The sequence below is a fragment of the Xyrauchen texanus genome, chromosome 49 (assembly GCF_025860055.1).
Source record: "Xyrauchen texanus isolate HMW12.3.18 chromosome 49, RBS_HiC_50CHRs, whole genome shotgun sequence".
Lineage (NCBI taxonomy): Eukaryota > Metazoa > Chordata > Actinopteri > Cypriniformes > Catostomidae > Xyrauchen > Xyrauchen texanus.
The window spans coordinates 12,913,271-12,939,415 of NC_068324.1; the positions used below are offsets into that span (position 1 = coordinate 12,913,271).

The 26,145-nt window shown below is 36.8% G+C and overlaps 1 protein-coding gene across 1 annotated transcript; it reads right to left on the bottom strand.

Moving 5' to 3' along the window:
- Window positions 1-706: 706 nt before the first annotated feature.
- Window positions 707-25,172, bottom strand: LOC127640432 (guanine nucleotide-binding protein G(i) subunit alpha-1-like). The gene is made up of 9 exons (XM_052123008.1): window positions 24,720-25,172; window positions 10,956-10,998; window positions 9,588-9,729; window positions 8,044-8,201; window positions 5,574-5,702; window positions 3,594-3,723; window positions 3,089-3,242; window positions 2,740-2,947; window positions 707-2,395 (listed from the first exon to the last, which is right to left on the bottom strand). The coding sequence occupies exons 1-8, from the start codon at window positions 24,835-24,837 to the stop codon at window positions 2,757-2,759; spliced, it is 1,065 nt and encodes a 354-aa protein (XP_051978968.1). The 5' UTR covers window positions 24,838-25,172; the 3' UTR covers window positions 707-2,395; window positions 2,740-2,756.
- Window positions 25,173-26,145: the final 973 nt, after the last annotated feature.

The following is a 26,145-nucleotide window of genomic DNA, read 5'->3' on the forward strand; positions in this document are numbered from 1 at the left end:
TTCTGGTAGAATGTCAGATAATCAGAACACTATATAGCAGGCATGTAAATGCAGAAAAGGAGATCAAATATATTGTATATATAATGTATTTATAGGAAGTGCCTTTGTTTATGGTGCACCCTAAAGCCACTCAACTTATTTGCCTGTCTGTAATACCAATAACTTTAAAGGCCAAAATCACGGTTTCTCATGTGTATTAGGGTTCATCAATAGGCGCGGCCCGCGAGAAACAAATGGTTTTCCGCACTAAAGGCCTTTTCAAACCAAATCTGTGACGATTTTGCGAGACATACTTCCGACGATCTGGTGAGGAAACTCATTTATACCTTTTCTTGTCATCACCACAAGAGAGCAGTGTGCATCCAGTTTCAACAGGTCTCTGACTGCAAGAGCTCTCTCAAGTTAAATGGGCAAAACGTTGATTTATGGAGCCCTTACACTTTACAAATCTGTATAACATAAGCAGTACTTTTTATACATTGGTTGAACATGTTTATTTTTTTTAAGAATTTTCCACGTTCAAACCAAGTTAAACTCAATGTTGAGTTTACACCAAAACATTTTTTTTGACTCATCCCTCTTTTACTTCTGGAGGTTTAGAGTTAAAAAAAAAAAAAAAAAAACAACAAAAGGACTTGGTTTCTCACCCACACCCATTATATTGCTTCTAAAGGATGGATTTAAACACTGGAGTCATATGGATTACTTCTATGTTTCCTTTATATAAGTTTTGGAGTTACAAAGTTCTGGTCACCATTCACTTGCATTGAAAGGACCTACAGAGCTGAAATATTCTTCTAAAAATCTTAATTTATGTTCTGCTGAAGAAAGAAAGTCATACACATCTGGGATGGTATGAGGATGATAAGGTAAATGATGAGAAAACAGTCATTTTTGGGTGAACTATCCCCTTAAAACACAAGCAAAAATCCCAGTTACAGTAAGGAACTTAGCAGTGAATGGGGCCAGTCCATAAATGCTAAAATGCACGTTTTTTAATAGGAGGCAAGTTAGACAATATTATATCAAATTAGCACAATTTAAATACAGCAAATAACATCTGAATTTAAATGAATACTTATTTAACACAATATTGAAGTTGACAGGAACTTATTTAAACACAGAAATTTGAACTTGTGCAGTATTCATTGACAAGGCTGAAGCGGTTTATGAAAGCAACACCAAGGTTATCAAACAAGTCTTTTAACCGGTTAATTGAAAATAGGCTGATGAAATCGGTCACTACATGTGAAAGTCTCTATTTACAGAATCTGTATAGAATGGATTATTCTCCCAAATTATGGTTTAAAAACAAAGAAAGCACTTGACAAATCGATTTCAGGATGCTGTCATTGCAACCGCATTTTTATTAGCAAAATAGTGGATATTAGTCAACATTTGTTTCCATCCAATAAGAACTGACATTTTAGGGATGTGAAATTTAAAACCATTTGAACTAATCATACATTACTGTCAGAAAAGATGTCTGCGCACTTTCTACCACACATTACATTGTAAAGGTGGTTGACTCATGTGTTACATAACATGGATTATATGGACCTAGTGCAAAAAGAAATGCGTTATTGGAATTCAGAAGCGTAAAAGCCTTCGGTCCCTTTTATAGAAATAAACTGTTCCCTTTGATCAATAAAATGCCTGTTATCGCATTACTTCATAGAACACATAAAATATCGTGACCTTTTGCAGAGTACTCCATTAAAACAGCTCATGAGTTGCAGGTGCAGAGGACCAAATTCATTAACAAATGAGTCTCTCACCACAGTTTTTCCATCATTCCAATCACAGGCAAATCTGACATGCACACACTGTCCTTGTATTGTGGGTGTACTCAGATCACCATACACGTTTCTCATATAAATGACAAAAATATATATATATATATTTTGACCACACAAGGAAGTAATGTGCAAAAATCTTGAATTTGTTCCCTTCAAATAGTTTGGTCTTAAAATTCTCTTGTATTCATACTCTATTCGATGCACAAGTGAAAACTTATTTATGATAACATTGGGGATAAACAGCAAGTGGCTCTTAATTTAGTCGAGAGAAAAAAGCACTGCAACATGAACTGCAAATAATAGTGAAAGCACATGACCTTAATATTCAGAGACAGAAAATTGTTCCCAAAAACCCTTAAAGTGAAAATATCCAATACAAAGGTTCTGTAAAGTATAAACCTAAATAAAGCAACAATTACAGATATTACAAATATTTTACACAAAAGGCTTTTTTCTAAAACTTTCTAAAAATGTTAAAAATGTTCAGAGAACATAAATAAAAAGTTAAGTAATGCATTCAACATTCAAGTTGATGGTTGACTTTGCTCATGCTCCGATTCTCCCAAAGATTTCACATCAGGCCGCTCAACGTTGTACTGTGAAAGACAGACAGGATACAAAAGGTAAACACATGCTTGATAAAGAAACAAGAAATTACATTTATACCAAGATTTCAATAAATCATGTGTTAATTAAAAATGATTTGATGTGTTCAAGACAAATGCAGCTTGTGTGGATTACTTTAGTCATTTTGGTGCTTGGCATCCAGAGTCCCACAATCACTTTTACTATATGGAAAAGCAGGACTAGTACATTAACATTTCTCTTTTTGCATCCCACAGAAAATGTTTTAAGTCATACGAGTTTGGAACAACATAAGGATGAGAAAATGAATTTTCATTTTTAGGTGAACTATTCCTTAAAAGGAGTTCCTGCTTACCAGTGAGTTGGCTGAACTTAAAAGAGCCCACAGTCTTTCAGGTTGTTTTTGATGATGACATCAGTGACTGCGTCAAAGACAAACTGCACATTCTTTGTATCTGTGGCGCACGTGAAGTGGGAGTAGATCTCCTTGGTGTCCTTCTTCTTATTCAGGTCCTCAAACTGGCACTGAACATAGGCGGCTGCATCCTCATACGTGCTGGATCCTTGTAGAGGGTGTTTTACACATTTAATGTCAAAATACTTGGAACACTTGTGACACAGACAACATACCTTTATATTATTACATAAGACAATATAGACTATGGGTGATTCATTTGATTCAAAAGATTTACAGCTGTTCATACCGGCATACTCTGGGAAACAAATAGTAAGTGGGCTTTTCTTGATCTTATCCTCAAACAGGTCCTTCTTGTTGAGAAACAGGATGATGGAAGTGTCTGTGAACCACTTGTTGTTGCAGATGCTGTCAAACAGCTTCATAGCTTCATGCATTCGGTTCTGTTGCCCAAAGAAGAGAAAATAAACCAAAATTCTGATGACTCATTTAGCTCTCACAGGCATTTCTAATGATCTTTATCCAACAAAATGCTCTCTAGTATGACTGTCCCTACCCATCGTACCACCAACTTCTGACTAGCAATAGCTAACAGCAAATCATGGCCCTTGGCTGTGATGTAAACTAAAGGCTAAAGCCCACTGCTATATCCAACCCCATCAACAGAGCAAAGAAAACTGCGTTTGTCAAGTGAGTTAATAGGGTCTTTAAAAGTGTCTATTGTGACACTGCTGAGTCAAAGGATCAAATGAGTGTGAACACTGGAACAGTGTGTGGTTGAGGTGAGCTCTCACCATTTCCTCATCCTCAGCCAAGACAAGGTCATAATCGCTGAGAGCCACACAGAAGATAATGGCGGTCACACCCTCAAAGCAGTGGATCCATTTCTTCCTCTCAGATCTCTGACCACCCACATCAAACATTCTGAAAGTAGAGATAAGTTGTGTGTGGTGAGATGCACTATGGAATGGTCAAACACACTGAAAACTATCAGCCTCACACACAACGCACAGTCCAATATTGCACTGACAAAAATGACCAGTTCCAGTCTGATTGGTTGCTTTTCCTCAATGTCTTATTAGTCCCCCTGGAAACAGTGTTGCATTAAAAAGGTAAAAGGTTGAAACAATTAGCACTTTTGAGCAAGAACTAAAGTTTGGAAGGTTAACAGCATCAGATGAAGACATCTATGAAGAGAATGGTGTATATACCACTTCTGATGCCTGTGAAGTAACCTTATTTCTTTTGTACAGAAAGACATACATTGTCAACACACATTTTACATAGTTGTTAAAATTGTGTTTTCTGAAGAACCATTGGTGGAGATTAATGCAGCACTAGTGTTTTCATGGTAAAAAAATTTCCGTAGTTGGTACCTATACAAGTGATATTATACAGTTCTTGATACCAATGTCAATACCAGAGTAAATATATGCAAATATGATAATGTGCTATTGAACACATCCGTTTAGTTTTTTTTAAAATAATTTAATCATTATAGTTTAATTATCAAAATGGTGTATAATCAATTAGTTCTTACAACTTTAACAAGTGAAAATGTAACTAACATATAATTGCATTTTTTTTATCCATCAGAAATCTTGCTTGTGATATACTGCTTTATTATTACAGATCATTTTAGTATACAGGTTTTAATATATTTCGGTCACAATTTCAGGCATCTAGATTTATTTTTAATCGTGCTTTTATTATGACAGGTTTTTTTTTTTTAAATCGGCATCGTCACTTTTCCAGATAAACAGTTAGCGACACATCCCAGTGAATCATTGAAGACTTAAGTCATGTTTGAAATCACATTTCTTTACATTGGCCTTTGAGTCTGACAAATGAAATGTAGGCCACAGTGCTTGTATTTTAGATTATTGGTGTTTGTTGTAATTTTGAAATGTTATGTTAAAAATTGTATTACCGTGAAGCACTTTGGTCAACTCTGTTGTTTTAAATGCTATAAAACTCTAGATGAGTTGAAATTATATATATAAGTCTACATGTAATTCACGCTTCACAGTGGATTTGTGCTCTGTTCTGTCATCTGATACAGTGCGAATGATTCTCAATGTCTGTTTCCAGTGTTTGAGCAGTCATCATTTAAAGTACGCAGCTTATATATTCCACACCAAGATTGCAGCCTTAAGCGGTTTAATAATCACACTAGGACATGTCACGATTTTAATTCGATTAATTGTCCATTTCAGTGTAAAAGGAGAAACCGAGCATGCATTCAAAATAGACCTATGAGCATTTTAAATCTGTTGTGTGTCGGTCATACTGCGCGCTGGTACCAGCACTATTTGAATAAATGTTTCGGCACAGTTCTATTATTATGTCAGATAACCCCGCACTTCAGCGCAAGTAAAAAAACTAAAATTGTGGTTGGTCACTTTACATGTTGGTCAGTTTTGTCTTATCCCTTCTTGGGCAATTCTTTGCCAGAATAAGCTCTAATGAGGATCAGAATTCTCGTCAGACTACACACCAAATACACAGTGATATTTAGAGGAAATTGTGGTTAAAAATGGTTTAAGATGTATAATTTTGATCAGGCACACTAACACTTATCTGATGCAGTGTATAAACAGATGAGTCACTTTCCCTTTTCAACTCAAATGAGGAACACAATCATGCGGATGTCAAACATAGTCCATAATTTCCTCTCACACATACAGCGCATTTCAGAAAAATCTGTGAATTTTGATATCAGATTTTCCAGCTGAAAGTGTGCAGGCATTTCAAATACAAATGGCAGCACTCACTTGAAGTGAAGATCTTTGAAGGTGAAGTGGGTCTCCACGATACCTGTAGTCTTCACCCTAGTTCTCAGGACATCTTGCTGAGTGGGTACGTAAGAAGCATTGGATATTCGGTCTAGGTCATTCAGGTAGCTAGAAAGTGAGAAACGCAAGAGTCATTTTAATATTTCCAGTCGTAACAACAGACAATACATTTTGGATTATCGTCTCCATCGCAGTAATGCAAAGTCGCCCCCACATGGTAAGAATTGTGCACATCATTCTATTCACATTACACGAATGTGGAACACATTCTGTCAGAGAAATGCAGGAGGAGGGCGGAGCACCATCACATGAGACCGAGAGAATTGTCGCGCACTCTCCATGCTATCTCTGGAGCATACAAGTGCACGCAAGCTAAGCAGGCTTCCCATTTGTGCTCCAGAGACCAGAGAGCACAGAGCGAGATGAGTCACGCTACTCAATCAGAAAAATGTATCTCGATATTGCGGCACAAACCACAAAACTTACGTGACCTAATTGAATTCTACTTCTAGATTTTATTCGATTTTTTTCTTTTTACCTTAAAGCATTATGGAGGAAGTCATACATCTCAAAAAGCTAGACAGTCAGAGATGTTAACCACCACTGACAAGGGAAACCGCTACAATAATGTGTCATACATCAATAATTAAGTGTATTTTTAAACTACACATCACCCTTAATTAAATTCTGTTTGAATGATGAGATTATTTCCATTGGATATTATTTTACTTGTGTAATTTCCTTTGTTTCATTGCTTGGAGAAGATGTCGAGTTTGAGGAAAGTTTATAATAATCATATGTTTTTTTTGCTTTGTCAAGTTCCAAATAAAGAGAAAATTATATGAGGGGGATGTTTTCATTTATAAATAATTAAATTCACTGACTGGATTACTCAAAATTAGGCATTACAATGTTTAATTTATAAACCAACATTTAATATATTTTTTCTTTTTTTAATTTAGAAAAAATTAACTATTTTGTGATACATATTGTTGTTGTGATATAAAATTATTCATGTCGTGATATAAGATTTTGATCATATCACCCCTTATCTCGCTTTAGTAGCATTGCTTATTGTTGAGGCCATATATTTAATAGGGCTGGTAAAATGCATTGATCTAATCAAAGAAATTTTGATGCATTGATTACGAAATGTAAGAATCTATTATCATTATATATTAATACCAAATGTGTCAGTCTCATATTACACATACATTCTCTCAACACAAAGAGCCGAGTACGTGAGATTAAAGGGAAAGAAAGCGCACTTTGAAATGAAGAAAGTTTATGCAGCAGAGTTCACCCCGCGAACCTACATATTTATGGACGGACTGATGGACAGACAGATGGATACTGCAGAGTTCGGCTTTCTGTGTCATTATTCAAAACTGTTTGCATCCATTTTACCAATGCAAGTTCATTGTTGTTACCTTCTTCCCTGATAACGATATACAGTATATTACGCTAATATTACTTTTGTATCACCATAAAATGTGTAATTTCTACATAAAACAGTTTAACCATGAATAGAACTTGGTTAAATAAATGTGACTGGTGGGCAGTCATTGGCTGTGAATGGAAACACTCATTCTCTTTATAGTGAATGATACAACTAGGGAGGCTGTTCTGATGGGAACTATTCAGTTGATTACGGTCACCTGTGATTGGTCAAATGACACGCGGCAGCTGTGAAAAGATAGCAAAAAAGTATCTTTCGCAGAGTGTGCCACAAACAGTCCTGCATGACGATGCGTTTGAATTCTCGTAAATGGGCTTGACAAGCTATGCTTGTCTCCGTTTAGCCACCTGGCACTACTTTTCCCATCCCAAAATTAACAGTGAACTCATGGTTACCACATATCCCATGTAACCACCTTTACATGCTACTAATAGACAAGTTTTTCATTCTATAACCCTGTTGAGCCTACACGTTCAAAGCCTGGATCTTATCTGCCTACACATGACATTTCATCTGTAATTACTGGTCACGATGCATTGTAACTTCTAGATAGAGAATCGAAAATATAATCGTTGTCAGAGCGAATTGTCCCACCCGAATATTTAACCGATGAATTTCAAATATCTTTTCAGCCCAGTCAGTCTAGATGCATGCCACCTTTATTATGTAAGTTACCATAGAAAACTTTGTAAACATTGTAAATGTCTAGTTTGTTTGGGCTGTATGCAAAAGATACGGTTTTGATGCATGCTTTGATAACACAAGACAAATTTGCATTTTTGAAAAGCTAAAAGTTTGCATAAAGCCTATTTGAATGCTGAGCCATAATGGATGGAATAACATTCATTACAACTAAAGCAAAATATAAAACAAACATCTGCTCATAATACATGAGGTAATGGTCAGTGGCCAAAATGTAAAAAAGGAGGAAGAACGGAGGTCATTATGTTGGAAATGGTTGGATAGTTGGGGAGAGAGAGATAAACTCACTATGAGGCAGAGTCATTAAGCTGGTACTCTCTGGAGCGGCCGAAACAAGCCTGCACTCCTGCATCCTTCCATAGTCGCTGGATAATTCCAGCCAGCTCCCCAGTCATGAATCCCTCATCCACAGAGCCAGCAAGTACAAACAGCTGCCTAGCGTCATCCTATAAGACAAGCCAATCAAACTCATAAGGAAACTTCTCTTTTGTAATGTCAATGAAGACTTCACACACAATTCCTCTTTGATGTTTCAGCATCTTTTCTTGCAAGCTCTTGTCATTTATAAAAGTACAACATAAAAAAAATCATAAGTGGGCTGGAATGCTTAAAATAATAGTTTAGCGAAAAAACATTCTGTTAATTACTCACCCCAATGTCATTCCAAACCCGTAGGTTGTATTTTTTTGTAAATGGAATGCAAAAGTACCATTCATCCCATTAGATCTTCAATGGTGATCTTTTTTATATAAGATCATTTTTGGCCTCAGTGGTTGAACTTTGGAAATTAAAAACGTGTGCGATTTGTGAAAATGCTAAACGTACCAATACCAGCTGCGTGGGAAATGGGTCTTATTAGAGCAGACACAATAACAATGATGGTGATTCCTGAAATAAGCCATTCATACCATATTCTTCATCTTGACTACACCTCCAAAACACACTTAGAACAGTTAAGCTGAATTACTTTATTGCTATTTTGAACAAATCAAATTCACATTGGCCAACTTATTAACATGACAAATCAAACCTGTAATACATTTTTTTATAAATTGTACACAAAAATCGAGCAACGCGATAAAACTTTCCCATTACAATGATTGCGGTCACTCACTGCAGGTTTATACTGATTGAGATCTGCATTCCGACACAAGCTCATGATGCTCCACACACTGATATGCACTCTCGCGAATGCTCTCATTAAAAACAAAGTTGTTTAGTTAGCATAATAAATCACTTATTTACTCCGCAACTGTGCCTCGATTAGAACGGGATAGTTTTAGTTTTGTCGTGTATTTAACTCTACGTTCAAAGCAAGCGGTGCAATATGCAATGAATCCAAAATAATTACAATGTGGTTTTCACACTTGTTCTACAGCTTCTTTTCAAGTGTCAGGTGATGTTTCTTCAGAATTCATTTTCGTGTGCCACGCGAACAGAGCTAGAACATCATGCCAGCATCTAGGCATTCGGACGTTTAAAACTTGCACATTAGGATCAGTTGTCATTACAGATAGGATGGAGGACTAATCTAAGTGTCTCTGATTGACCATTGCCATTTCATTGCTAAACGGACATGAAAACCTATACACTTTTGGTACTTAAACCATTATAAATAAAATAAAAAAATTTTTTTTGCAATTTTGCCATTTTTGTTTTGTGTTACACTATTTATTAGAGATCGATTGAAGAATACTAAAGAGGTATGGAAACATCTCCAAAAAATGGATGATGCACAGGAATGAGGTCCCGGGTCTCTAAAGACCCAAGGTATGCATTTAAGGGTTAAATATTCCTGGAATGGCACTTGACAATATAACAGCACCACTTACAGCCCGGGCACCATCTGCAAAGTCAATTTTAAGTCGGCCCATTGCCCTTATGATGGCGATGATGGACTGGATGGTGTTGCTGTAGACCACGGCTCTGAACTGTTTACACTCCTCCTCTGAGTAGCCCGCCTCATGGATAATTCTGTGGGAGAAAGACAATGTCAAGTTTTGAAGTAATTAAATGAAATTATAAACTGATCTGATCCTAGACGCTGGTCAATACAGTGTTGCATCCGTGTTAAAATCCACAATATAGTAAGAGCTATAATATAAAATATCCAGTTCACCTTGCTACTATATCAACTCTAGAGGTCAACTATTAATCTTTGTTTTATATATATATATATATATATATATATATATATATATATATATATATATATATATGGGACACGATCTAAAAAAGGAAGGATGGTACATTTTCTTTATATTTTATTTTCTTGTACAAATTAATTACGTAGTAACCATTTTATTCAAGCAATGAGGCACTAATGAAGGGCTGTGCTGTATCGTGAATACAGTCATGGCAGAAGGGGTTGCTGCTAGCTATGTTAATGATTCATTAATAATAGTTTAATTGTCGTTAATAATTCGATAGATTAAGTTTAAGGATCACCAATTAGTTCATTTCAGAATTATGTCAGCACATGTTTCATTCCAGCCTACAATTACATCAGTTTTCAATTTGACCTAATTTCAAATAAAAATAAGTTCCAAGTATCTTAAATATCCCACGATCCACAACATGAAGTTTTAATGAACTCAAATATGTATCTTCTATACAAGTTATTATAACAGTAATATAACAATTCACACTAGACTAAACATAGCCTAAATGTATTAAAATACACTGAACTAAGAATATTTTAAAGCTGGAAATGCCAATACTTGCATTTTTAAGTGTAATAATTTAAATTATATTTAAACAATAGGCTACATGCAAACATTATTTGGAGTCCTCCACACACTTTTACAGTATTAAGGTTATATTCTAGATTAACTGGCTGTACATTTCCATGACAATGTCTGAAAATTGACATTCCTAGTTGCTGCCATTCTCCGGAGCATTGTGCCTGACAATGCCTTATTAGCCATCACAATATTTACAAAAAAGCAGAGCTTTAAGTGCCTTATTAATTCTCATGAACTATGATGTTGTGGGTTTCGGTGATTACAATGTCATGATAGTTTATGGTTAACAAATGCAGGGGTGATGTCCCCTATTAAGTAATGTCCATATTCAAATGATAATCTAATGTGCACTGTCCAATACTAGGTAAACTAGCTTGTTTTGCATCTATTGTGATTTATAAATTGTTATGAAACTACTGTGACATGTAATGGTGAAATAAAAGGGGTCAAACTTACTTCATCTGTTTAACAATTGTACTCTTCCCAGATTCACCAGCCCCTGAGAGAGAGAGAGAGAGTGAGAGAGTGAGAGAGTGAGAGAGAGTGTTGGCCAGATGGACACATACGCAAACATTCCAGACCTTTCCCTGTTCCACAAATTAGCATGAGGAACTGACTGTAAAGATAAAAAAAAAATGCATGGCTCTTGCCAGCTCAGCAAAATTCTCTCTCACTCAATCAGATCCTGAAAATGACATATTTGACTACTTAAAGCACTTCTTATTTCCATCCCTTTGATTCCTCTACAAAATGTAATAATGGGGTGGGACAAAGACCAATCAATTCAAGTAAATTTAAGCTCTAAAAAAAATATTGTGACATTGTGAAAGTTTCAGGTCAGTGACGGCATCTTCACTTGCCCAGTGACCAGTGCGGTGTTGTACAAGATCTACAAATATAAGATGTAGTGACGCGTTTTAGGTCTTTAAATATTTTCTATGACGTACAGGACATTGATGCAAATTCTGCTGTTTTTTTTTTTTAAACCGTCACAGTTATCTAATGGGGCTTTTCCACTGCACGGTGCAATTCAACTCTGCTCTGCACGCGACTTTCAAATTGTAAAAAGAAATGGCTGTGCGCAAAACCACGCCGTGGTCATTAAACGAGGTGCAGATGGTCCTCTCATTAGAGATGAACAAAACGACATGAAACGGAAAAGTATTTCAGGATGTGCCTCAGCTGTTGGTCACTTAGGGAAAAGTAAAAAAAAAAAAAAAAAAAAACTTAAGTGACTACAGAACCATCAAGCATCTAAACTGGCGAGCAATGGGAGGGAGAGTGCCCTGGACTCACGATGGAGGATGGTACGTAAACTTTATACTCTACTTGAAAGCTTCACTTTATTTTGTTGACCAGCAACTGGAAAGCTTGCTTTTAAAACAACCAGGCCAATTTAACTGTTACACTTGTGTAAAATCACCATGCAACAACTGATTTATGCAGTACGATGAGCTAGTAGCTAACAGCTAGCGGTCGTGTTATTGTTTTGTGGTCAGCAATGTTTGTGTCGCATTTAAGATTGTCACGGCAGTAGACTATGACAATCAGCCTATAATTCCACCCACGTTGAGGCGGCACTAAACTGCAGTGGAAAAGCAAGCTCAGAAAGGTAATGGGAGTAGAGTCGAACCAAAACGTGCAGTGGAAATGTGCCATAACTGGCTAAAGCCGGCACAACACTAGCAGACTCCAAACAACACTATTTTGGCCGAGAGGGTCACACATGCAGACTGTTTTGTTAAGATCTCGCTTTCTTCAGTTGGAGGTAGGGCTGGGCAATAAAACCATATCGAAATTTATCATGATAAAGAAAATCCACGATATCGACGATAAGCTTTCTCAGGCTGCGTTTTCACTGGGGCAGAGGAAATCCGCTCAAAAGCGCTCACAGCGCTAGGAGAGAGCTTGCTCCGCACCGCTGCCAATCCTATGATCCACCTTTCGAGCATGACGCTCGGCTTTCATAGTAATGAATAAAAAAAACGCTCTCAGCTTCGCTCACAACACGCCAGTGGTAACGTAGGGTCAGACAGGATGGCCTTGCTAACAATTAGGTAACATCAGACACAACCTAATCCATCCTGCGATGTGGATAGATTGATTCCATCCGCACCGCAAGACTTCATGACAATGGATGCGCCCTCTCATTGTCTCTAGTGAAGAGTGCGACAGAACAACAGCCCTGATCTTTCTGTGCTGTAATCTTGAATATTGTTCTCTAACACCAAACATGCATCATTTCTGCCCTGTCCCATATTAACAGTTAAAACTGCCTCCAATACTCTTCATTGTGGCAATACAATCTAGTGTATATTCAACTATTCATATTTATATTCCATTTGTATTTATTGACATATCCTACCTCTTATGCACAATACATTAAATCACCTTGCACATAACTGTATATCTGTATATAACATATTTGAACAACATTATTGCCCTACTGTAGTTTCCTCTATACATTTATCTGTTGCATCTTATTTTATAGTTTACATTTTATATATACACGTTTATATTTATATGTAAATTTTTTGGTATTCTCTTTGCACTGGAAGCTTCTGTCACAAAGACAATTTCCTTGTGTGCAAGCATACTTGGCAATAAAACGTATTCTGATTCTGGTTATATTTTAAACTAACTAAAACTTTTTATCCATCATTTGTTGCTTTTGCATCATTTCTGCATTGAAGAGTACCCGTTCTCACGGTCTCGGAGCGCTCACTCTCTCCCTCTCACGCCCACACACTTGCACACAATTTTATTACAGTGAAGCACTTTGGTCAACTCTGTTGTTTGAAATGCTATTTATATAAAGTTGAGTTGAGAATAAAGTGCAAATGCTGTGATTTAATTATATAGTCTACTTGTAATACACTTTTCACAGTGGATTAGTGTTCTGCTTCATCTCATACAATCTGAATGATTCTCAATCTCTGTGGAGTTTCCAGTGTATGAGCGGTCCGATTTATACAAAGTACGCAGCTCATCCACAGTAAGATTGCAGCATTTAGCAGTTTAATAAATCACACTAGGACATGTCACGATTTTAATTTGATTAATTGTCCATTTCAGTGTAAAAGGAGTAACAAGACCATGCATTCAAAATAAGCCTGTGAGCATTTTAAAGCAGTCATGTGTCAATCATACTGTGCTCGGTACTAACGGTACTGCAGAAACACTGGTATCATTACACCTTTTTTGATTTTAGTATTTACTTGGTACTTTTGACAATACTAGCTCCTATTGTAATCAATAAAGCCATTCAATGAAGCTGTCTGTGTGACCTGCAGACAAGTTAAGGACTTCCTTTTTTGTTTTCCTAATTTGTACATTGTTTTGGATAAAAGCATCTGCTAATGACTAAATGTAAAAGTAAATGATTTAATTCATTATAATGGGAGCAATCTATTGTCCCTTTTTGGACTCTACCTGTCAAACTTGCAATAAGTTGGCATTAATATTTTTTTTAAATATTAGATAAGATGGGTGCAACAGTTGCAAGTACTGTATGTATCCAGCCATCTCACTTCATTGCAGCGGTTCATGCGTGAATTATTGGTTGCATTTCTGGACATCTAAACTCTTCAATTTCTGTTTGATCAAGGCATCAAACCACAGCACAACATGGTCCATATTTTAATAATGACATTTTATGACAATTGTATTAATGTTAAAAGTTAATGTTAAAGTCACAACGAATGAAGCGCCACCTGCTGTTGTTTTGAATGAGTATGACAACTAGCCAGAAATGTTCAAGGAACAAAGACGTCACTTCCTTAAAGTGAAATAGTCACTTCCAAATTCAATTCCAATATTCAAGAATGCATAAAATTACCCAGACGTGTTCTTTTGATCAGGCTGTGATCGAGGATGCATCGAATGGTGACTTGTTCGCAAAAAGAAAACATTTCAAGTCCCAGAAGTCATAGCGGCACTATGGTGGCAAACAAAGAAAATGTATCGCGTTTTCCTTCAAGATTTTCAGCTGTAAGCTTGCGAAACTATGACAGCTTGTTGCCATACTCTGTCAACATTTGTTGTTTTGCTGGGCATCATTTTATAAAGTAATAAAAGACACAGGGCTGGGTGATATGGCAAAAAAAATTAATGTTTTATTTTCAACTGGACAGATGTTTTGCAATTACATTTTTCAACTTTTAAATGTACTCAACTAAAAAGTAACTCAAACATGATTTAAATAACATGTTCTTTATTAAAAATGCAAGGCAATCTGGTCAGAGAAATCAAAGTTCTTTTCATTTAAGGAAGTATAGGTGTTCAAGAAAAATGCACAAAAGTGCACCACACAGGAAGTTGTTAAGTTGTTAATGTAAATATAAAATAAATCAAAATCTAATAAATCCAGATGTTCAGAAATAATTAATAAAACCGCTGAATATTTCTTAGCCAATGTAGGTATTCATTTTTATCTAAACCAAGTATATCTAGAAGGTTATCTTGAAATCAATATCTATAAATGATCAAGTTTATCAAGAAACTTCTCATTGTGTATCAAACTATTTGTTTCTATAATCATAAAAGGCTGCTGAAACAGTCCAGAGCACGCCGAGCAGTGCACCAATATGAAATTATTTATCATTACAATTCAACTCGCAAAGTTTGTAAAAATGATCCCTTCCCAAATGTTGGCTATAAATGCAGCACCCTTGAAACATGTCACAGAACAAAGAAATAATTAGCGATCTATCGGAATCATTATGGTAAAACCAGAGGTTGATATTTAACTCTCCCATCTATAGCCTATCCATAGGATTTTAAATTAAGCCTCCATAACTGTCATGTAACAAACGCTTTATTATAGTTAAAAGAAAGGAGACCGTTCATCAACATATGCAGAAAGCCAAGGCCAGGTCTGATAAAGCCATTGCATCCATGCACGATGGACGAAGCTGAGCTACAATCAAACTGTACAATCATAATGGAAATATTACCCGTTTCTTTTATATCAGTCTACGTGTTGTTAACCTATTACGTTCATCTGGAGCGCACACACATGCAGCTGATCAGATTTCAAGACAAGCGTTGCACATTTTTTTCTCTTCCTTATTCAGCCTTTGGTGGATTGACAAACTAACTATAGCGTTTGCTAATATTTTAGTGCAAAACCTTGATTCCCTGATAAAATAAAAAATTTCAAAATAATAATTTCAAAATGAATTAAATTCGAATTAACCGTAAATTCAAAATAATCTCCTACAGATGTGCTGGGAAAGTCAGTTGCAACAGGAAGATCGTGGCATATCTCAAAGCTCACAATAGAGGCGTTTTACGTCCTCCTGTCCGTTCGAGTTTATTCCTCCAAGGCACCTTGGCCAGACAGTCTTCATAAGAACGCAAGTGTGCTCTCCAATTTCTTAGCATTGAGAAACTATATTACAGGATACTTCTCTCAACTGTATATTAACAACTGGAATAAAAGCAAGAGGCAATCATAGCACCACTGATCTGAGGAACTATGTAGGTTTAACTTGTATGGATTAATTAAACGTTACGTTGCTGTAATGGGATTAAAGGCAGATATCTGTAAACAGATTATATGTGTCTCAGAACAATGCAGGTTTGAACTAAACACTTGCTGCTGGTAGGAATCACAAAAAAAATTACTTGAAACAATGTTTACTTTGATAATTAATAGATGTTCTTGCTGTGTTATAAAAAATTTGTATGGACAATCTAGAAATGATTCTAATATCTTTGACTAGAGGTTGGGGGAAAACTAGATAAGTTATAGTATTTCGATATTTTCCCCTCACAATATTGTATAGATATTCACGTGCACGAGTAGTCAAATATTCGTTCTGCAATAATTATTCGAATAGTAAAATGACTATTTGTTTGTTTGATCTTAACGCCATGCCAGCTTCTATGGTTATTTTCATGGCGAGAAATGTATAAGCAATTCTATAAGAGGTTTTTAAAAAAAAAAAAAATAATAATTTTTTAAACTCTAAAATTGTGTTCGGTTTGATTTTGTTAAACATTTCTTCAAAAGTGTTGACTTAATAAAAAAGGTTTCTCATGGAGTTAAGAGCAGTACAGTCTAATAAAACATATTTCATGGATAATGGATTCTGGCAGAAGGTACATGTTGGTGAATCTTCACCAGAAAAGCGGGTTATTGTGAGAATGTGGCTTACTGTGTGAAAGCTGGGTTCCTGTTTCTATGTACTGGATAAGCGGTGCACTCTTTACTCTTGTATATGTGCAGCTCGTCAGGAAGCAGCGACCCATAGTAACGGAATACCAAATTTTTGAAGAATGCCCATCCCTAATCGTATCTTGACCTTGTCATTCCAACCCCTAGTGTATTGACTACTGAAATATAATTGTGACAACAATAAAGGTTATTTTCAACCATAAAGACAAGGATTTCTCATTGTAGAACGGTTCCATTTTGTACTAATCAGATTTTGTTGCTACGGTTTCGGTTTCTTTTTTGATTGTGGTGCTGTGAAATCAGGATTAAAATGGACAGACTAAGCAAGTGACCAATGGTGAGTAAGGCGTTCAACCAGCACAGTTGTGTACTGTTAGCTAACTGTCCTGTGAACTTCAGATAAGGAAAGGGTTGTAATTGTACCATACCAAACTGTGCTCAACTGGAAATGCTACTGGAAGCATTACACATGGAAAGTGTACACTCTGTCATGCAACCAAAAGTAACTTTTGAAGCAACGCACTCTATTGTAGCCATTTATTGACCAATACGAATTTTAGGGGGCATTCACACTGGGCACGTTTGCTGCAGTCCAATTCCGCGTGCGATTGTTCCCAGTGCCCGCGGCAGCGTTGGTCTGGTTTCACACTCACTTGATTATATCGAACCCCGGTCCATTTGCGTTCATTTTACTGCATCACAAACACGCATGGTGAACACAACGCGACTCATAATACTTTGTTTTTTTGGTGCCATTACGTACAGCAGAGAGAACGACACCTGCGTATATGTGCACTTCATGGCGTAACTCATCAGATGTCATGGGGAATGCGGCTTGCTGCTACTCGCAAAGGTGAAGGTGAAGTTATCACCACTGTAATTTCCTATTATACCATATATTTATAACATGGTAGTATTTATATATAGTATTTATAAGGTGTATAGATAGATAGACAGAAAGTATTTATAGTGTTGATTGTACTTGTATGTCGTTGTGGTGTCATTACCTTTTGGGGACTTTCAGGAATGTGTGTATCCTCGTGTGTTGTCAAAACTAATGTCGTCGTCATTGGCCAAAATGCATGCAGAGGTTACTTTACTTCCTGTACGAGTGAGCACCAGAGTCAAAGTTGCTTTCACATTCAAGTGAATCGCGCTACAATTTCATTTCAACCGAACTCAGACCACCTGCTCCAACAGGTAGTCTCGGGTTCGGTACTGCGGTGCGCACCCCAGTCCGCATGACACCTTTCATTTTACCAATTTCCCATGCGAACTGTGCTCCGAACTAAACAGCCAGTGTGAAAGCACCCTTAGAGTTGGAACTTTCATGAAATCCAATCTCCTGTATGCCCACATTGAATTCAAACTGACATGGCTCTTTCCACAAATTCCAAATGGAGATTAAGAATTTCTAGTCATCAAACACTCCGTCAGAGATTTCTGTAGAGTGTACACACCCTTTGAATGCAAAAATGCAGAAACAAGCCTTTTTAGTCACCTAGATCTCCAACCATCTCACCAGCTAGACATTTTTCGAAATGTAGTAATGCACATCCATTTTTTTTTAGCCCTGCTCAGGAACATTTGAATTCCTTCACACAGCTTTTTGTATAAATGGAGCTATGCCCTGCTGTAAGCCTAGAGTTCATTCATTCGGCGAGCAAACTTTTCAATTAACCGTCTCAGATGTGGTTGAGAAACTTCCATCAGGAGAATGCTGCTCTCGCTTTCTCTCAGTCCCAAAACACAAACAGCAATTAGGCCACATCAACATCTCTCACTCAGATTCAAACTCTACTGCGAGGAAACCAAATACAGGAGCAATGAATCCACCCCAGGGACCCCCAAATCTCCCACATGAGTGACTTGTGGTTTATCCAAACTATTAATCTTCTTTCAACAAAAGGCTAGAAAGTTTCTCAGAAGCAAAATATCAAAGTGTTTAATATGGATAACAACTGGTTCCATTTATATCTCTCTCTCTCTCTCTCTCTCTCTCTCTACATATATATATATATATATATATATATATATATATATATATATTTTTTTTTCGATTGCATTAATGGTTCTTGGATGTGCTTTTTTCCACCAAACGCAAGAGAGATGCCCAGCGTGTTCGTGAGATAATCAGTAATCCAGCAGGCTCAGTTACAGTCTCCCTTGAGCCTCATAGAAGCATCTCTGACTACACTGAAGAAGAGCACACCGATTTTGCATTTATTTAGACGACCTGCTTTTTTTATTGAAATGCTGGACATGATATGAAAACACAAATGGTTGTATGTAAATATCGTTATATAGAGCTAAAGTATCGATACAATATCGTGACAAAAAGTATTGCGGTATATCAATATTTTATTGTATCGACACAGCCCTAAGGAACAGTTTTGTTCCAATTAAGTTCCCAACATGGTCTTCAGTTTTTGTAGCATATTCGCCTCATGGTTTGATGTGTTGTGCATTCTGAGATGCCATTCTGCTAACTAAAATTGTACAGAGGGGTTATCAGAGTTATCACAGCCTTACTGTCAGCTCGGACCAATCTGGCCATTTACTGTTGACCGCTCTCATCAACAAAGTGTTTCCATCTGCAGAACTACCGCTTAACTGGATACTTTTTGTTTTTGGCACCATTCAGAGTAAATTCTAGAGACTGTTGTGAGTGTAAATCACAGGAGATCAACAGTTACAGAGACTCAAACCAGCCCATCTGGCACCAACAATAATCCATTAAATTATCTAATAAACCAATTGTGTGGCAGAAGTGCCTAAAATCATGCCGATACGGGTCAGGAGCTTCAGCTAATGTTCACATCAACCATCAGAATAGGACTTTTTTTTTTTATCTCAATTAGGGTTGCACCGATACCACTTTTTCTCTTCCGATCAGATATCTGAAATCTCAGTATCAGCTGATACCGATCAGATATATTCAAATTGTAATTATCATTAAAACCATGTTTGATTACCGTGGTTTGAAAACCTCACAGTAAATACTGTCCAGCATCAAACAAAGTTATCAACACTCTGACATATGCGCAGCACGCAGCATGGGTTTGTTTTGAGTGAAAACATGGTGGAAGGCAGTGACAGCGCTCTGGAGATTTTTCAGCCTTTTAGAGGACCAAATCTGAAGTGTGGTCGTATTTTGGGTTTTACAAGAGTGCAGAGTTAAACTTAATCAAAGATGGTCACCCTGTCTGCAGAACATGCACAAAAAGCAAATTGTGAATGGGTGCAACACTTCAAATATCTTGAGTCAGCTTCATGAACACCACCCACTACTCTATAGCAAAAGCAAGGTAAGATAACTTTTAGCTCAATGCATGATGTGGGGACTTTGGAATGGGGGAAAATGTCATGGCTTGTCTGTCTAACTTGCTAATAGCTTGTCAATAATGTAAACTAAAGCTTTCAGTGTGACCTCCTCTTGTAAAAACACAAGTTGTTCTACTGCTGTATGTGTTGTGTGTCTGCAGACTCCATTCACCCATTGCACACGATAACACCTTATGTAGTTTAGTCACCCAACCAACATATTTTGTTCATTTAAAATCCAGCAGTCCTCAACTTTGTTGTAAAAGTGTTCCATTAGGAGAAACACTATAGAATCCTATACAAGACCACAGTATTTATGTCAGTTGTTGGGCTCATTGTAATTACATCACTGTCTTATTAAGACTCATTTGTATGTATGTAAATTGTGCATGGGGTCATTGCATATACTCAAATGCAACACAGAAGATAGGCTGTGTGTGTGTGTGTGTGTGTGTGTGTGTGTGTGTGTGTATAGAATAATATGCAGATTTTGCTGTTTCAGAAGGACATTGGTACTTTAATTCAACATATTGGCATTCAGCTGGTCACAAAGTATAGTCAGGACATTACTGATGTAAGAAACAGCACCATCACTATTTGAAAAAAGCTATTTTTTGATCAAGTCTAGACAGACCTCATTTCTAGCAGCCATCACTCCAGCACCTTATCCTTGAGTAATCATGATAAATTGCTAATTTTGTACTAGAAAATCACTTGCCACTATATCAAACACATACATTTTACACATTATTAATGTCCTGACTATACACTGCGATCAGTTGAATGCCACTTTGGTGAATTAAAGTACCAATTACTTTTCATAAGAGCAAAATATGTACATTATTCCAAACTTTTGGCAACAAGTGTATATTGTAACAACACTAATAATAATATAAATAATAAGTAAATAATGTTTACAGAGTTGGTTTTCAATATAAAACGTGTAGTGAAATAATCAGTCAATAAGTACTTTTTGAAAATTCACTATAAATGTGATCTGAAGTTTTCATACCGTTTCATCTCTAGTGGCATGATTGATTGTTGAATGATTTTTATAAACACATTTTATTATAATTTAAATGTAAGAAATTTGACTCGTTAATGGATATTAACTGAAGCACCTGATCGTATCTGCATGCGTTTATGCACTGCACTACTGCCACAAGATTGGCTGATTAGATAATTGCATGAATAAGTAGGTGTACAGGTATTCCTAATCCAGTGCTCAATGAGTGTGTATTATAGAAGGACCGATTATTGGATTGCATTTATGCCTCTAATAAGTCTTTGAAAAGCCATTAAGAAGTATATTTATTTACATATTTGGCAAGAATTGTATTAACTTTATTTTTGATGTGTTATATCTCCTCTGTTGAAATTATATAATCATTTGGCAATATACTGCTAAGGGCAGTACAAGCAATTCAAATTTCATTTCTATTTCAAAATATTTCAAATAAGAACTGAAACTTTACATTTTCTAAAGAGTTTTGCTCATGCAAATCTCACCACAATGACTCCTTGGTGTTCTGGGTGGTTGCTAGAGGTGTGGCTTGTAGTGCATTGCAATGTGGGGGCTGGGGTGTTTACTTAATTGTCCAAGTCAAAAGAATCTGGATCAGATTCTGGTCAGTGGATGTCTATGGAAATACATTGCCCAGGTAATCATTCGCCAGGTTAACAAAAATAAAAAATGTCTAATTGTTTATAAAATAAATGACACCTTCCCTCCCTAATAAGCCATATGATTTGGATAATCTATGTCCATAGCACAAATGGTATGGGGAAAATTATCAGAATTAGGCATGGGCATTTTGTCTACTGGAGTACACGGACGAATCCCTAGAGTACGGAAATCTTCAAATCCAATTTTGTTCAGATGCAGGTGAGTGTGTTACTTCATGCAAACATTTCGGCACCCAGAGCAGGGAGGTTTACATTCAGTGACAAACATTCACTTTTATTAAATAATATCCATTAACGAGTCAAAGTTCTTACAATAAATGATAATAAAACGAGTTTATAAAAATGATCAGCAATTACAAAAACAACTCAAACCAGTCCATCTGACATCAACAATCATGTCACGGTCCAAATCATTGAGATCCCATTTCCCCCCCATTCTGATGGTTGATGTGAACATTAACTGAAGCTCCTGACCTGCATCTGCATGATTTTATGCACTTCTGCCACACAATTGGCTGATTAGATAATTGCATGGCATGATTGTTGGTGCCAGATGGGTTGGTTTGAGTATTTCTGTAACTGCAGATCTTTTGGATTTTTCACACATAAGAGTCTCTAGAATTTACACTGAATGGTGCAAAAAACACCCAGTGAGCGGCAGTTCTGTGGATGGAAAAGCCTTGTTGATGAGAGAGGTCAACAGAGAATGGCCAGAAGGTTTCTAACTGATAAAGTCTGCATTAACTCAGATAACCGCTCTGTATGGGTTGGCGCACAAGAGGGACATACACAATATATATTAAGCAGGTGGTTTTAATGTTGTGGATGATTGGTGTGTGATATATATATATATGCAATTGGAAACATATTATTAAACAGGACAAACAAAAACAACAAAAGAATTGTAGGGATCCACACTGAGAATGCCATCCGCATAGCCATCTTGTATCATTGTGTGATTTTGTGTCGCACTTTTTAGGATAAGGGATTTGTTCAAATCCACGAACAGTGAACTTCACTCCCACTCCCAAAGCAGCAGTTTCACATTTGGTTTGGTCTGCTGAGCTTATGCTGTAATTTGAACTAGCTCTTCGGTTACTGGGCAACCACCCACTGCTTGAGACAAATGCGGTGAAGATCGCGCGCGCTGTTAACCATGAATAAGTGCTGCTCATCTTCACTGAAAGAGTCAACATCAGATGTGATTCTCTTTCATTTTTGCAACCAATTTTTTTCCCCACCTACCCGTGAAAGTACTCTCTTCTCTGGCGGTCTCCATTTGCCCCCTCTACACTCTTAACAGGATGTCCAGCCTGTTTTATAGCAGCCATAAACACATATGCTGATGATCCACCACAACAAAAAGCAAACAAACCCAAGAAAGCAAAGTTTTGGAAGAGCGTGAGGCTCATAGGGGACGGATAATGAATCAGCACTGGGGGGAATCCAGTTAACAAGCTAATTGGACAGCCAATTCCCCAAAGCTTGATGGAGGACATAAAACCTGCTCTTAAACCAACAATTTACACAGCACAAGGAGGACAGGCCAACTGGTAAATGGCAAAGTTATACAATTAGCAAACAGTGCCACGTCACACCTGAGAATTTATATGAGGTTATTCTACAATACTAGCTTGACTTATCAGATCAAAGAATGAGAAGCAAACTATTGACCATACATGGCTTATTTAATTTCATGTTTATTTAAAGGCAGAGAAAAAGCAGGGAACGTGGACACTAACTTTATGCAAAGCAAGTGGAAATCCTGCCCCTTTAAATTGAGAGAAAAACCGGTGTGAATGTAAACAAAGTGTCCATGTTCATGGGAGGCTGTGGAGTCATCTCAGAAACAAATATTAATGTGTTGAAGCCACAGAAACTATAATTAATAAAAGTTTCAAATTCCAAATAGTTTGAATTTATTACTCATTGTCCTCAACAATTCTGGCACACAAATGCCATAAAACGACAGAAGAAACAAATGCAAAACAGGAATCAGATACTGAAAAACAAGTGGCCTGTATGCAAATGAATTTACAATTCTACTGCTTTAAGGTAAAAAAAAAAAAAAAAAAGACAAATGTGAACCAGTGATACTGTTTGCATACAGCAACTGTGCATAGTAGGACTTTGCAAATGAACATCCTAATTCTCTTCGCCCCAAAGCAAAAAATAAAGACTATAAAAGAGCTTTTTGAATACGTCAACTAAAACTACTAAAAATGTAAGACACGTTTCACTGCAAAAACAACTAGTAAGCCATCTCAAAACCACATTGTCTTCAATCAGTAGCCAATTTCTTCACACCTACTCAATTCTGTTTATAAGAGTTCTGTTTAAAAGCTGTTTACGAAATAACACAGGGTTTAAAACTTTTTAATGGATATCAATTTAGCCTTAAACCCTTGGGCTACAAAGAAACACACAATTCAGAATCATCTTTTAAACCCCAGTCTCATCCACTCTGGCTAACTCAAAGTACCCAGCAGGTCCCTCCATATGCATCTCAGTTATCATAATTGGATGAGGATGTCGTTAATCTATCAGATCTATGTCTATAAATCAGACAGTGGGGATTAAATCAGATTAAATTCTAGACTTTTGTTGGCTGGATTATCAGAGAGCCGTTTGCTCCTAACAGGCCATAGGCGAATATGCAAATCAGTATTGTGAAAAAGTCAAGGCCAAAATAAAAGCACGATTTATGCATGTTAAGACGAGAAAACGGTTAAATACAAAGTGTAAATATAATACAGACAATAACTTCACTGTAGTCCTATAGCAATATAAATGAACGCAATAGAGGATTTCAGTTGAGTGAATTAGCTTTATATGCTAGCCAAGGAAACCAGCGCGGTAACTAAGTACAAAAAGTTTACCGAGTTCATAATTATGGCCTTAACTGCTTTATTCTCCACTCATACGTCATTTATAGATTATATACTGTCAGTGCACAGTGATAAAGTCTCTCAAATTTCTTTTAAAGTTAAGTTTGTTGTGCTTGTTCATTGGCGGAGCTCAGAACTCACCGAGCAGCAGCAGCTTGACCTCTCGCGACGCTTTCTCTCCATCATCCCGCAGGTTTTTGTCTATCATTTTACTCCTCTCCTGGGCACTCTTATCGTCCGAGCTCAGGGTGCACCCCATCTTTCAGGCGTTTAAACCGGTTTCCAACGATATAAGGCGTCAAGGAACCGAATAAACTGGAGAACGAAAGAAATGGCATGCACAAGTGGTTCGAATGAGGGAGTCTCCCCAACTCTTTCACTCACGCGCAGTCTCTTAAAACTCGAGTTTTTTAGGCACTGGAGTTTCTAAAGTTAAATAGATAAAAACAGAGAACGTAAAACATCAATCGAGTGCCTTGACGGCCATGCTTGATTAAATATAAAGCTATAACTGAATCATTAACGCCTCGCGCTCGGCTTCTCCCACACTGTAAAAGTGTTGATCTGATCAGCCGAGTTTCCTGTTTCTTTTCATACATAAATCCCCCCCTCCTCGGCCGCGCGCCTGAGTGCACGCTCCCGCACACGCAAAACGGAACCAAGTTATTCTTGTCAAAATTTCACTGTACATTATTTTCAAGTTTATGTGGGGGGGGGAAACTAATGCATTGTGCGTTTTCACATCTTTTGATGAAATTTCTTAAATTCATATTCCGGTTTCAATACATGTTAAGCTCAATCGACATCAATTTAAGTCGCTTTGGATAAAACCGTCTGCTAAATTACTAAATGTAAAATTTAGGCATAATAAAAACCACAAAAATATCATTTTGACTCGTCCCTCATCTTCTTTAATAAAAAAAAGCACAAATCTGGGTTACTGTGAGGCACTTACAATGGGAGTGAATGGGGCCCATTTTTGGAGGGTTGACATGCAGAAATATGAAGCTTAGAATTTTTTATTAAAGCACTTTAATTCTTCTGTTAAAACGTGGTTGTTAATTGAGCTGTAAAGTTGCTTAAATCTTAATTTGTATGGTCCTTTGAGTGTTTTAGGGTCTACAGCTTTATGTTGTCAAGGCAACAAGGTTGTAAAATTGGATATAGGCCTAACTTTACACAGAAAAGGTTAGTAAGCGATTTTATCACACTAAAATCATGTTAACATACATATTGTTTATGTTTTGTGGCTACACCTTTGAAACAGTGAGTATTTTAACATTTACAGATTGACCCCATTCACTTCCATTGTAAGTAGCCTACCTTGATTTTTGCCCCTTTTTTTCTTTAATAAAAGGAGGGATGAGTCAAAATACATTTTTGTGGTAATCAACATTATGCCACAAATGCTGTCGACTGAACTTAACTTGTATTGAACCTGGAATATTCCTTTAAACTCAATAACATTTAAACTAATTTATTTAATCAATTATTTGATTGTTTGTATGTTTGGGCTGGCCATGACAGCTCTTGATCGGGTGGTCCTCCATCCACACCTTGATTGACC

Excerpts from the sequence above, each read along its gene's own strand:
- LOC127640432 (XM_052123008.1), bottom strand. The coding sequence starts at position 24,837 with ATGGGGTGCACCCTGAGCTCGGACGATAAGAGTGCCCAGGAGAGGAGT. Across the intron at positions 9,730-10,955 it reads ACAATTGTTAAACAGATGAA|AATTATCCATGAGGCGGGCT; the intron begins GTAAGTTTGACC and ends TTTCTCCCACAG. Across the intron at positions 8,202-9,587 it reads TTGCAGATGGTGCCCGGGCT|GATGACGCTAGGCAGCTGTT; the intron begins GTAAGTGGTGCT and ends CTTGTCTTATAG.